This window comes from Falco biarmicus, chromosome Z (assembly GCF_023638135.1).
Source record: "Falco biarmicus isolate bFalBia1 chromosome Z, bFalBia1.pri, whole genome shotgun sequence".
Taxonomy (NCBI): domain Eukaryota; kingdom Metazoa; phylum Chordata; class Aves; order Falconiformes; family Falconidae; genus Falco; species Falco biarmicus.
In genome coordinates, this window is record NC_079311.1 from 81,070,642 (window position 1) to 81,083,871 (window position 13,230).

Sequence of the window (13,230 nt, forward strand, 5' to 3'; positions counted from 1 at the left end):
AGCTTTTATCTCCTAGAACTATTTCCATCCGTGGATATAACTAACTGAAGTTTTCAGCCTACACTTAAAATAACAGCTCCAGATATTTTTTTTTCTTTTAAATTTTTTATTCTTGGCACTATAACTTAAGAAAAGTAGCAAGTGTAAAAATAACCTCAAGTGACTGCTATTTTTATACAGGTGTGAACACTGCAGGAGTTTCAGACCATGCTCTGATCTTATTTAGAAAGAAAAGGAGAAAGAAAAGTGTTGTAACTGATGTGAAGCTATAAAAATGAAGGTTTTTTACCTGACTGCTAGGAGATCTGGCTTGAGGAACCTTTAAAGCAAAAGCCAAATTTTCACAGCTTCTTTCCTGTCTTAATAATTGTTCTACTTTAAACACAATTCCCTCCTGCCAAAAAAACCCCATACCCCTATATAGGATAAGTTTTGTTGGGTTTTTTTCCAGGGGATGCTGTTGACTTGGGACTGTTGTCTTTGATGCTGGGCAGATCTGTTTCTAATTTACTATTATTATTTCTCTCTAAACTAGTTAAAGGCAACAGAGGAAATGATTCTTTGCTATGTGCTTTTGTTCCATACAGTTACCTAGTTAAAATGTAACTTTAGAAAACAGACACTAAAGTTGTCCATCCTCATTGTGCAATAGGGTTTAATGGACAAACTGTATATTAGAAGCCTGTTGTATCTTACTCAGCTTACTTACGGAAGTTAAATGGTTCTTCTTTGGTTTTGTTAATGTACCTTTCACCTTCCAGATAAACACTTACACGGTAATTGATACAGGATGCTTAAGTGTTTCCTTCTGTTATGCTACTGTAAGCATGTTTTCTGTTTGTCTTCAACAGATCTGTGCTATGCCTACTGCTATGACTGTGATTGAAACTATCTTGAACACAAATAGTATTTTTTCTTATAGATGCCCCTTCACTGGACCATGGCGCTTGCTTACCGATGTTAATGTCACTTTGTTGTACCAAAGTACCCGTGGCTTCAAAACATACTGTCAACTGATTCACTGGTGGCTGGGTTTGTGTAATACATCTGAGGAATGTATCCTGTGACTCAGTTTCTGCACTGTTATTTTCAGAATAAAAGTACATTTTTAGATCCACTGTCTCAGCTGTTTTAGGGGGGAAGCAGAGGTACAGCTTAGTTCCGCAGCGTTAGCAATCTGTCAGCTTAGGAAAACAAGTGGAGGACCAGGGAGGGAGAGGCAGGGCTTTTCAGGCTGGCTGAGGGTTGCTCAGGGTGCATTTGCAAACTTTGCCGCACACCAGCACCCAGCCTGCCCCACGGCACGCCAGCATTGGCACCCTGACTTCAGGTTTCTCCCAAGAGGGACAGGAAAGGACCAAACACTTGCCAGGGGAACTGTACAATTTATAAAGCTCACTCTCTTAAATGGTGATGAAGTGTAACTTGGCAGGCAGCATACTGCACTGCCCACTCCCACAGCACCTGCCACCCCCACCTCACCCCAGCATTAAGCAGGCGGGTGCCTGCACTGAGGCAGGCACAGAGCTGGTCTGGCATCCCTCAGGTATGGCTGGGGCTGCCTCTGCCGTTGGGCTGTGCAGGCATCCACGAGCTCACTGCCTCTCTCGCCTTGTTTCCAGGTGTTTCACCACCTTCCGTAGAGAGGCAGCAGGTGCTGAAGTTGCTTTGCAGTAACAAAGAGGACATAGAAATTGCAGGCTCCAACACGCAGAAAAAGTCCTGATGAAGGTAGGAGACAAATGTCCAGTCGTTCCTTTAGCTCTCTTGCTTCCTTAACCTGGTGAGCATCAGGTAAGGGGGTGCTCCAAAGTCTCGTGGGGTGCTGCAGGGGGAAGCACCGGAAGGTAGAGGTCGCTCAGACACCCCCAAGCCAGGCTTAAACCCACCCCAAGCACACACGAAGTCAGTCCCAGGTTTGTAACCGTGGCCCTGGCTATGGAGGTGCTGACTTCAAAAGGCTGTTCTGCTAACTGAGGGCAGAAACTTGAGCACAGACCCAGTACAGCAAAGGACCGTAGCCCCAGAAAAGGCTCCCATTAAATCTGGAACGGATACCCAGGCTTCTGCAGATGCCCGAGGTCGATGCCCTGAGCACTGCGCCTCTGCGCTGGATGGCTACGAGGGAGTCAGGACCTGGGCACAGCTGCCATGCCATTAGCTACTAAGTGTGTAGCACAGCTCGTGTTTTCCCTCTCCTTCATGATCTCTGCAGGATGAAGTTTGGTTGCCCCCAGCAAGGTCTGATTCTGCTCACTCGGAGCCCCACGGGGACACTGGAGGGGCTCAGCCGTTCCCGTGCCCTGCGGTACCTCCCCAGGTACTTACTTTGTCCAGGTAGCTTTTGAAACATTAGCCTTGGGCTGGCCACACCAGAACGCCACTCTGTCTTTTAATTCTTTACTCTGCAAGGAAAGAAAGGAAACAAACCCCTCTCAGCGTAACACAGCAGACAAGAGACAAGCCTGGGTGCCAGCTAGGACCTGCTGCTCCTCCTGAAAGGTCCTGGGGGGCCCTGGGTTTTTTGATTGGTTGGTTGGGGTTTTGTTTGGTTGGGATTTTGTTCTTTTTTAAACCAAGTGAAAGATGCAGTGCAAAGAAATGCCACCCCAACAATGTTGTGCTGACATAAGCCCAGCAGCGTGCAGGGCCCCCGGACTCCAGAGAATTCCTTTTGCTCTCTCCCCTCAATATTTTTTACTTTCCAATTTTACCTGTGCTTCCAGAGCAGCCAGCTTCTCTGTCAGGTTTTCTATTTTTTTATCTTGGCTTCTGAGTGTGTTGTTCAGTTCCTCTGCCTAAGCATTAGGAAATAAAGTTTGTAAGAGATTTGAAGCCTTAGATCAAAACTCCCCTGTATCGAACAAAGCCACAGAGTTAAATGCCTCAGCATACCATGGGAATCGCAGGCCATTCAAATCCCTGGTCTTTTCCCATAGAAAAACTCAAACTAATTGACTGACCGATTTAGAAAACCATTTCTCAACACATGATGTCGCATTTTCCTTCGGATAACAAGTCTACCCCTTGCTTGCCTGCACAGAAACGTGACTACAAAAGCCAATTAATGCAGGGCCTCACCTTAGCCGGATGGGCAAAGGCAAGCACGTGCTCTGCAAGGTGAGGGGATATTGGTGGGAGCTGATGCGTATGAAAGCAGTCAGTAAGTAAAACAGCTCACGCTATATATCGTGACTTTGGAACGCAGGCTGATTGTTTTGAATGTCGTTGCAGCCTTCCTAGGATGCCAGCCTGTTGGCTTTGCTCGTAGGACCAGCCTCACTGACTTCATGTGTAACCAGCTGCAGGGCAGATGCATCCCCAGGTTGGGTGGGAGTGTGGTAAGGAGGGGGTAGCCAAATTCCTCCCAGGAACACACTAGGAGAACCCCAGGGGCCTGCCCAATATTGCTGACTCCAACACAATAACCCCATATTTTAGATTTTTCCATATTAAAAGGCATATAGATGTCTGAACCTGGCACAGCAAGACAAGCAAGCTGCTCATCCCCAGCATACACACTTAAGGCAAGAGCCCACATCCCAGCATCTCCTCTTTCTTTTCCCACCCACCCGGTGGGACAGCCCACACCACCCTGACCTCCTGTATCACGCTGCGCAGGCTGTGGTGCTGCGCCTGGATCAGGTGCTGCAGGTGGCAGATCTGATGCTGCAGGGTGGAGATCTGTCTCTGGAGATCCAGGCACCTGCGGGCAAGAGCAGAGCATCCTGGCTTCAATCCCCAGGGATCAATGACCCACCACCCAGCCCCTTTCCCACCTTGGTGTCAACTCATGAGCTTGATGCTAGCAAGGATGTTCCTGAGGATGCACGGCTGTAATTCGTACAGAACTAAACACATAAAAGCTGCTTTATTGAGCAAAACAAGTCAAACCATAATCTGATACACATTTTGCCTGGTGGGACCACCCTTACTAGCTGTTGATAAGTAAATTCATAAATAATGAAGGCTACTGCCTTATCTACCACATGCACAACATCACCAAAGCAGCGTCGACTTGACGCGAGAATCAGGAAAGAAACAATTTGTGCATGCGAGGTGCAAGGAGCAGGACTAGGAATTCCAGTAGAATCAGCTCTTAAGAGCTGTAGAACATCTGTCTTGGCTTCTTCAAGCAATCATGGTAAGTCAGTATTTGAACTAACTGCTTTCATCGTCAATAATTTTTCTCCCAGAAGGAACTAGAGCAAGCGAGTGGCTGGCACCCTACATGAAACCATCCCCCAGAAAGACAGGAAAACACTTTAGCACATGCACATAATCACCGTTTGCTGTCTTCCTTCCTTGCCATCATCTGTTGAAGCATCTTCTCAAATGACATCTTCTTCTCTGTCAGGGTTTTCTTTTCCTAAGGAAACAATTCAAATTATATAAAAAAAATAGATCACATTTCCTGCCATTCGATTAGCAAAAGCAGTTTGGCTGTAGGTTCAACAGTTCCACTCTGTTAGTGGTGAATTCTGCCTGTTCTCAGACACAGAGAGACAAACCAGTCTGACCTCTCTGAATCAAAGCCAGAAGGGATGCCTGTACCAATTTGCCATAAGAAAAGTCCAAACCTTTTTAAAATAGCACTTCTTTACTTAATTAGCAAAATCCTTGGGTCTGGTTGGAGCCCACGGTCAGCAGCCAGGGCAGACTGTACTACTGCTCCATCCGCCTCTCAAAGCCTTGTTCACACTGGGAAAAAGCTGAACAAAACTGGTAACAAAACTCTCAGTATCAGGACAATCACCTGCACACCACGGGGACAGAAAGACACCCGTTGACCCTGTGTTTAGGGTAACCCCAGGACAGGAAAAGCTTAGTTTCAGCCTGGCACTTCTATAGGAGCAATGCCCACTTAGTGCAGACACCACAATGATGCACGGTGCCACCACTACCAACGGAACTAACGCCACCCAAGAACATCGGCAATAAAGAAGACGTTTTCTGCACGTCTCCATGCGAGCAGCTATCAGGTTGCTACCACCGTCAGAGCCCACCCGGGTTGTTGGATGCTCACAGGGATGGGGTCTGAGGGTTAAAAGGAGTGGGTCTTCGGTGCTAGGATGGCTACAGTTTCAGTTCAAATGCCAGAAGTACGCCCATGGGGGAAGGTGAAAGAGCAGCTACTCAGGAGTAGCAATCATTCAGAGCTACAAATTCAGACTTCACCGCGATGCTCGACAGTTTTTAAGCAAGCATTGACATAACTGAAAGAGGGAGTTCAAATTGCACATTTTATTTCTAATTACAGCTAAAGGGTCTCAATTTGGGGTAACGTGGCAGAAGCCTTTTCAATCCCAATTCCAACAGCTAACATGCCCCAAACCCCGAGAGCAACTAGCTGCTCTTCCCAAGCACGGGCATGGCCAGAGCAGGACCCCCAGTGCCAGGAGGGATGGAAACGAGAGCGGGCAGACATACCTCCTCCATCCTCTGCACGTGCCTCTCCAGCTCTGCGATGTGGGTCCATTTTTCCTTGATGCCTTCAGCAAGGCGGCTGGTGGTTTCTGAGCTTTGCTGGAGCTTTTCTTCTTGTTGGAGATTGTAAGCCTGGGATGAAGAAGGGCATGAATGCAGGAGCGCAAGGAGCGGGTGAACACAGCCAAGGACGGAGATGGGGCTGCCGCAGCAGCTGGAGGAATTTCAAGCCAACTCTACCAACCCAATTCCAAGATTCAGGAATAAAACCAAATAATTTTAAATTTTCCTATTTAACTTAGCAGAAGGTACTCAGTAGCTCTTAAATCTAAGTTTGCAGCACGGAGCCAGAGCCTGTATAAAGATGTGGATGCTGAACAGGATGGCCATGCCAGCATCAGGGGGAGATCTGTACCTGTATTTGGTTCTTCTCATTCTCATGACTTTTCTTAAGTTCTTCTGACTGAGTCTGGTAATTCTCATACAGTTTCTGGGAGGCAGAACTGAGAGCCTGTACACCTGCTTCTCTCGTGGCCTCCAGCTAGAAAGAGTAATTGTACCACATAACATACTGTGCTTTAAAAGAAACGATGTTATAACCACATGCCAAAAACGCAGCCCTCTGTACAAGACCAACTTTCAGTATTTACCCTTATCAATCAAAAAGAAAGGAATCCTAAGCACCTGTGGGCGATATCCGACAGGCATTTTCGTTTCCAAATAAAGGCAGATTTGTTCCGTACTGAGCCATCCCCCCTGACAAAGGATGATGGCTTAAAAGGGGAGAGGCACTTCCAACTGCTTGTAAATACATCTGCTGTCAGCTACCAACAGAGCCACCTGTGCCGTCTCACTAGCCACAAGTGGGATGTGTCCCCACAAGCAGATTTTGACACCAATTTTGTTGCCTGCTGGAACCCAAGAGTTTGCAGCAGCTGGGAAAGCAAAGTGGAGCCTGCCGAAGGGAAGGGGATCGCTGAGCGGGCACTGGGCTGCAGCAGCTGGGACCCAACTGTAACTGGGCTGCAAGGCACACGTATCCATCCGAAACCTTAAAGAAAAAAAAAAAAAAAAGACCCTGAACACACCTTGATCTTTAGCAGTTGGTTTTCCCTGCTGACCAGCAGCAGTTGCTCTTCTGTTTCCTTCATCATCGTTGTGACAGGCCTGCGGCTCCAGCTCCAGCCATGGCTCTTTGACTCCGCTTTATTGCCTGAGACTTGAGAAAGCTCCTAAAGAAAATGCATGCAGAAATTATTTTAAAAATAATGGAAAAACAGCTTGAGCAACCATTCCGACTCTAAAAGACCCGGCTTCTTATAAACACCCCTTTCAGGCTCACACGGGGCAGGCAGCTCCAGCACAACTCCTCCATGAATTAACCCAAATTAAAACATTCTGCTTGTTCAGCTCTCCAGGGCTTTACATTCGAAAACACTTGCATGTCGAATCTGATAAATAGCTCCCTTCCACTCTCTGCAGAGTTGTTCGCAGGTATAGAATTAATCAGCTTTTGGGAATATCGCAGCGCATGTTGCACTGTAGGTGAGGCTGCACAAACGCAGGCCAGTAATTTACCCAGCACTTCCCGTTAAAACAAATACTTCTTAGTCCAGCATATTTCAACTGGTTGGACACAACATTTCCAAATCTCTTTGCTCCCTAGGGGCTGCCTCTTTGCTCAAACCCCCTTGTTTCAAGTGGTTTTAACTCACTTAACCCCCATTTTCCCCCCCACAGGTGTTCCCAAGCTCACTGCTCACCTCCTGAGCTGGTATGTGCAAGGAACATGACCTGCAAGCGCCAGATTTATGCCAGAACACGCTGGCATTTATGTGGCCTTTCTTCCCTCACGCCAAGTTCATTTGTTCAAAATAAACCTCTACAAACAAAGGGAAGCCTGTACTTATTAAAAGGGTTCCAACCATAAATCGTTCTTTTTTCACTACAGAGGCTTTTCTTCAACTTCATCCCTCAACCACGCAGAGAAAGGAGTAAGCGTTTTTTTAAAAAGAACTTTTTGGGATCAGTTATTTCTTAATTAGCTGGGTTTCAGCCCACCGATCCTCCTTTCGCTCATTCCACAGCACCCTCCTGGGCTCAGCTGGGATGAAATAAAACTGCCTTTCCCTATCATCACTGCCATGCTCTGCTGCTCAGAGCAAAGAAATAAGATATCAGATCTACTGGGCTGAGCCTCATTGCACACAAGATATCTTATAAAAAAAAGGGGAAAAAAAAAAGGGATGTCCTACCTATTCATGGGGGTGTCAGCATCAAGCAGGGTGCTGCTTCCCAGGCCCTGCACAAGCTGGGGTCACCACCACAGAATACACTTCTCTTTGCAGCAATTGCTTCACAGGAATGATTTTGGATTATGAGATGCTTAAGAATTCATCACAATATTTCTAAAGTCACATTTCTGCAACTCCATAAATTTCATTGGAAAGGGAATGAAAAAATCTGATTTCTTTGAACTTAGAAGTCTGAGGTCTTCCCTTCTGTCACTACACACCAGAGTCCACTAAATGCACTCATTAAGCTCTGTTCTTCTGGCATTCAGGAAAGGAACATCCTAAAACTATTTTGCAGGTCTCAAAACTACTGTACGTCATGCTCTCCAAGATGCTCTCGGCTTTGCTGACCAACACCTCCAGGATCTACCTGTCCCACGGGTCATCCCCCATCTCCCAAGACATGGGTCCTCCAGGTACCCCAAACCAACACTTTTCCATCTCCCCCTCCCAGTCACACTACCGGACACCTTTTCACTTCAGCTGCCAAGCTGAGACCTCTCTCTGGGGACATGCTTATGTCCACCACAGCCCCTCAGTGTCCCCCAGCACCGAGCTGCTGACCAGGGTCAGGCTCCTGCATCCTCCTCCTGGTGCCCCCTGCATCCCCCTCCTGGCGCCTGCCAGCAGCCAGCCCCAGCTCTGCCACCAAAAAGCAGGGCTGTTGGGTGGGGACACCCAACCCCAACAAAAAACTCTTGCAAAAGTCCTAAATGAGGGGTGGAAAAAACCTCACCAGTTTTAAAGTGGTTTAACCCAACCTAAGAGAGCGTATGCTGTAATTAAGTCACTACTGTGGAGTAAATAGCCTTTCTAGACTCCATGTGTAAATGAAAAGGATTTCCAAGCATGTGCTGCCACGCAGGTCAGGTTTTCCGTCTTTCCCTGGTTATGAGGTTTGCTCACCGTGTTTCCCAGCAAAGCAAAGAGTGACAACTTCAGAAATACCTTTTTCACGTATTCAGCTTCCTCAGTGATTTGGGCACGAGAGGATCCGTAGAGGATGTAGTTTCCCTCCGAGCCACGGTCCTCTCGCATTACTTGCTCAGTGAGTAGCAGGGTAGTCATCACAATATGTGCATTTCGCTGTCCTGTACAAGGGAGAGAAGAGAGGGGCTTGTTTCTTTATGCAAGGGTGGAGAATAATTCCATTATTTCATCCCATTTAATTCCATTTCAGCTTTAGGGACAAGCTGGAGCCAAGCAGGCATTACAAGCTTAAAGCACCAAACAATAAGGACCACTTAAAAACCAATGCAGACACCTGTTTTTTTTCTTTTTTTTTTTTTTTTTTAATAGATGGGGGAAAAAAGATGTAGTCACACATTATTTTCACTGAAGATTTCAATGAGTTTTCACTAGCAACCTACCCCCCAATCCTATATTATTTTAAAACCATGTGGCTGTGATCCCAGGCAGAAAACAACTCACACATGCATGCAGTTTATCTAAGAACAACCCAAAACTTTTGCCATCCATCTGTGAAGTTTACAAACCAAAACTGATGATCCTGCACGCTGCCATCAGGGAATTCTACATTCCCAACAACTACCCCAGGGCTGAACCGGGTTTCATCAGGTTCAGGATTGCCTGTCCTGCTTAGATCTGAGAAGCAGCACAAAACTTGAATAGTATCGTAACTCTCAGGGGGTTGGGGAACCCGAACCGCCAACCTGGCGGGAACAGACAGAAGATAAATCTTCCCCCGCCCCGTATCACGCAGGGAGAATGAAGTCCCGAGCACCCTCGGTTGGGTTTGTGCTGTACAATGGTGACATCCAGTGTCAGCTGCAAAGCTCTGAAGTGAGCGCCTGGATCTCCAGGCACCCATTCCCAGCCCTATCCCAGGTACTGGGCGAGCTCCCAGGCGCCCCTCAGACAAGCTGATTTGTAACAAGCTCATTTGAAGCACCTGGAACTAATTAAGGTTAGCACAGAGGAATAATAAAGCCACTTAGGGAGCACAGAGGGTGTGGATGGGCTCTCAGTGGAAAAGAAGAAAAGCGGTTGCACTTTGCAAAGCTTACAGATAATTTACAAGGATATTTCATTTACAAATGCATTTATTTTAAAACACTTAAGTTCAAGGTCTTGGGGCCCCTGCGGTTTAGCTCCTGCCCGCACAGCACCGATGCTGCAAGCCAAACTCTTGTCTTCATCAAGTCATCCCACACAAAGTATTGCAGCACTACCAGGAAGATCGCGTAGGCTAGCACACTTAACTAACTAGCACATTTTCTAATAAAATATAATTAGGCATCTTGAAACATTTATTGCTGTGATGGAGAAGGAATGCCATTCCCACAGAGAGCAGCACAGAGCTGGTTTGTGTAACTGCCCAGGTGGATCCGCAGCAGCTCACCCACACCAGACATCTCATGTACCATTACCTTGTGTCCCAGGCAGACAACAGAAAGCTAAATTAGAAATTAACTACGAATAAGCTTAAGAAATTTAACACATGAGCTTTAAGTGCCCCAGGGCTACTACTTACAACTCCAATTCTTTGGTGATTTACAATTTCAAAGAGCAATAAAATAGAAACTCTTATTGTTATTTTTTTTACTATTCTCCTCCTTCTAAAAGCAAGGAGCATCAGCAGATGCCATATCCCCGGCCATCACCACACTGCTCTATTCTGGGCATGGGAAAGAGGGAGAAAAGCAGGTTGCACAGGAGCAAATCACCTTTCCTACCATGGCTTCGACTCAAATAGCAAAGAGGAGCTGGTTATTCAAACACAACCCTCGAGGGCTTTGACCTCAAGCAAAAAAACCCCAAAAACAAAAACACCGCACACCACCAGCAAAACCAAGACCACCACTCACTTCAAATGTCATCCCCTGATTTCACAGTGACACCATTTATCCAGGCTGGAAGATAAAGCAGAAATCCCAAATGCCTACAGCTGTGGCTCAGAAGAGGTGGGAACAGAGGATGGTTCCCACCGATGCTACAAGGGGTTAAATAAAGTTTGTTCTGTCTTGCTGGCTGCTGTTTTCCCTCCTGACTGCAATCTAGCAGCTACCCAACACAAAGGCAACCCAGGATCAATTCTCCTTTCAGCCTGGGTAATTCAGGCGGAAACCTGAACAAGGGATAAGGGCAGCAGTGGAAATGTGTTTCAGCTCTGGAGCAGCTGAGCCAGGAGAAGGCAGTTAAGAGGCACAACGCTCTGACTTGACCTGACGGCCCTGGGCTGGGAGGCAGAAGCTCCTGTGAGGGTGCTCCTTGCCCAGCTGGGCAACCACTGCAGCACAGCAGCAGCCCCCAGGGATGCACAGCTGGATCTCAACACACCTCTGTCCCCATGCCAGGGGGGTAGCAGCCAAGAGCATCACACCAAAGCTGCCAGCCCAGAGCTCAGCACCCCCAGCGACCCTCTAAGGGGATGCTCAGTGGGTGCCCCCAGAACGCCCGACTGAAAGAGCAGCGCCGGGGGGAGCACCCCAGGAAGCAACTGCCTGCAGCACCCAAACGCTCTTTGCACTTCAGAAGCAAGTAGAAAAAGAAGTGCCAAGTTCATCTTATTAATCACAGACTTCCCTTGCTAGAAGGCACAATTTAAGCTGCTTAGCATTTGCCGAAAAATCCCGCTGCCTCCCTTTATAAACACTCACCTTTCGGTGACCCGTCAAGCACACACAATTTTCTTTGCTAGGCTCAAGACTGTCAACACGGACGTGACAAATGCAGTAAAGTTCACGTCATTTTTACGCATATATATTCAAGATACATCTTTATGCATGGTTTTGTGCTTTGGCTCGTGATGGGTTGCTTGCTCCAAAGCTCACCCAAGAGAGAATCCAGGACATGCCAAGCAGGATAGCACCACCCTTGCTTATATAAGGAACATCACAGATTATTCAGAATCACATTATTTTGGGTAACATTGAACGTAAAACAGTATTTCTATTATTACACTCTTAGCCCGAAAGTGGTGCAGCTCCCTGGCCACCTTAGTGCTGGGTTTTCCCCTGGCCCAAAAGAGTGACAGGGCAAAGGGGACGCAGGGCACACAGGTCCCCTGGGCACAGGGGGTGCAGGTGCTGAGCAGCGAGGCAGGGGACAGCGAGGCTTGTCACAGCCAGGCTGGCACCTGTGGGGACATCTGAGAAAGCCAAGCTCACCTGCAGTCACACCGGCTGGGTATTTTTTTACCATAAAACTCTTCCCAGGCTGGGCAGGGGCACTGGCTATGGAACCAGGGCAGGGCTGCACCCGAGTCATTCCCATTGAAATGACTCCATTTAATTGCAATTATTGGATAATAAATTAGATAAAGTAACGCCATGTCAGTCTCCAGCTGAGCTCTGTAAGTCAAATGCAAGGTTGCTGCGTTTTTGGTTTTTTTTTTCCCCTGTGCACACTGCAGGAACAGCCAGGTAAAGGAACACCGGGCTCCTTCCAGAGCAGCGTTGATACAATATTCCTTCAGCTGTGGGTGCCTGGGCACGTCGCAGCCAAGCAGCTGGTTGTCACCGCCATGCTCACAAGCGCTGAGAAACAGATTTCACCAACACACGAACGCAGCCGTCAACACGACGGCCTCTCCTCAATGGCCCTTTTCTGTACTGTCCCACCGCACAAAAGCGGCGGGGGCGAGCAGCGACCAGCAGGGGGGCGAGCAGGGCAGGCAGCTGGGCACAGAAACCAGGGGGACACTTTGCAAACAACCCCCAGACCTTCGGCCACCAGCCGCTCGCTCACTTGCCCAGGTGGCATTAGCCACACACTGGCCAAGAGCCATGCCCTTTGGCTTTACAAACGGGGAGGGGGTCAAGGGGAAAGGGGGGTGCGGGGGGGGTACGCTGTATGGAAGGGACACAGTGGCGGGTGCGAGTGGCACCTCGGGGTCACCCGGGTGCGTGTGGATCAGGGGTCCTGGGGTGCGCGCATGAGGGGAAATGTGGCAAATGTAGGCGCGGGGAGCCCTGAGACCCGGCAGCCCCCTCCCCAGAGCTGGGTGCGGGGCTCGGCCCTGGCAGCCCCCATGCAGCAGGCGCGGGGAAGGGGCTCTTTGGGGACCCCCGGGGCAAGGAAAAGGGGTTTCTAGAGGCCCCCGGGGGCTCGGGGAGGGGGGTCTCCGGGTGTCCGCGAGGCTCGGTGCCGGGGGCAGGAGAAGGGGCTCTGCGCCCCCCAGCCAGGGCAGACTCACCTCCGGCGGCAGCGGCCATGCCGCGCTCCGGGCAGCCCCGCTCCGGGCCCGGCCCTGCTCCGGGCCCGGCCCTGCTCCGCCCGCACCTGCGCCCGGCTCGACGGGACACCCGCCCCGGGGACACTCCGCCCCGCCCCGCCCCGCCAGCCCCGGGGAAACACCCACGCTCCAAGTTGCCACCCACCCCCCAGCCCCGGGGGGCCTCAGTCCTAGAGGGTCACCCCCACATCCCCCTGACCCCCGTGGGGCACCCCTACACACCCCCAGCCCCGGGGTCCCCCATCTCCCCACAGTCCATCTCTACATGGGCAAAAATGGATGGGGAGAAGAAAGGAGGCACCTAAGGATGCC

The 13,230-nt window shown here is 49.1% G+C and overlaps 1 protein-coding gene across 1 annotated transcript; it reads right to left on the reverse strand.

Moving 5' to 3' along the window:
• Nucleotides 1-1,637: 1,637 nt before the first annotated feature.
• Nucleotides 1,638-12,942, reverse strand: CCDC68 (coiled-coil domain containing 68). The gene is made up of 10 exons (XM_056325146.1): nucleotides 12,880-12,942; nucleotides 8,670-8,812; nucleotides 6,516-6,659; nucleotides 5,843-5,968; nucleotides 5,431-5,559; nucleotides 4,287-4,369; nucleotides 3,601-3,706; nucleotides 2,715-2,798; nucleotides 2,329-2,405; nucleotides 1,638-1,825 (listed from the first exon to the last, which is right to left on the reverse strand). The coding sequence occupies exons 1-10, from the start codon at nucleotides 12,896-12,898 to the stop codon at nucleotides 1,759-1,761; spliced, it is 978 nt and encodes a 325-aa protein (XP_056181121.1). The 5' UTR covers nucleotides 12,899-12,942; the 3' UTR covers nucleotides 1,638-1,758.
• Between the last annotated feature and the right edge of the window lie 288 nt (nucleotides 12,943-13,230).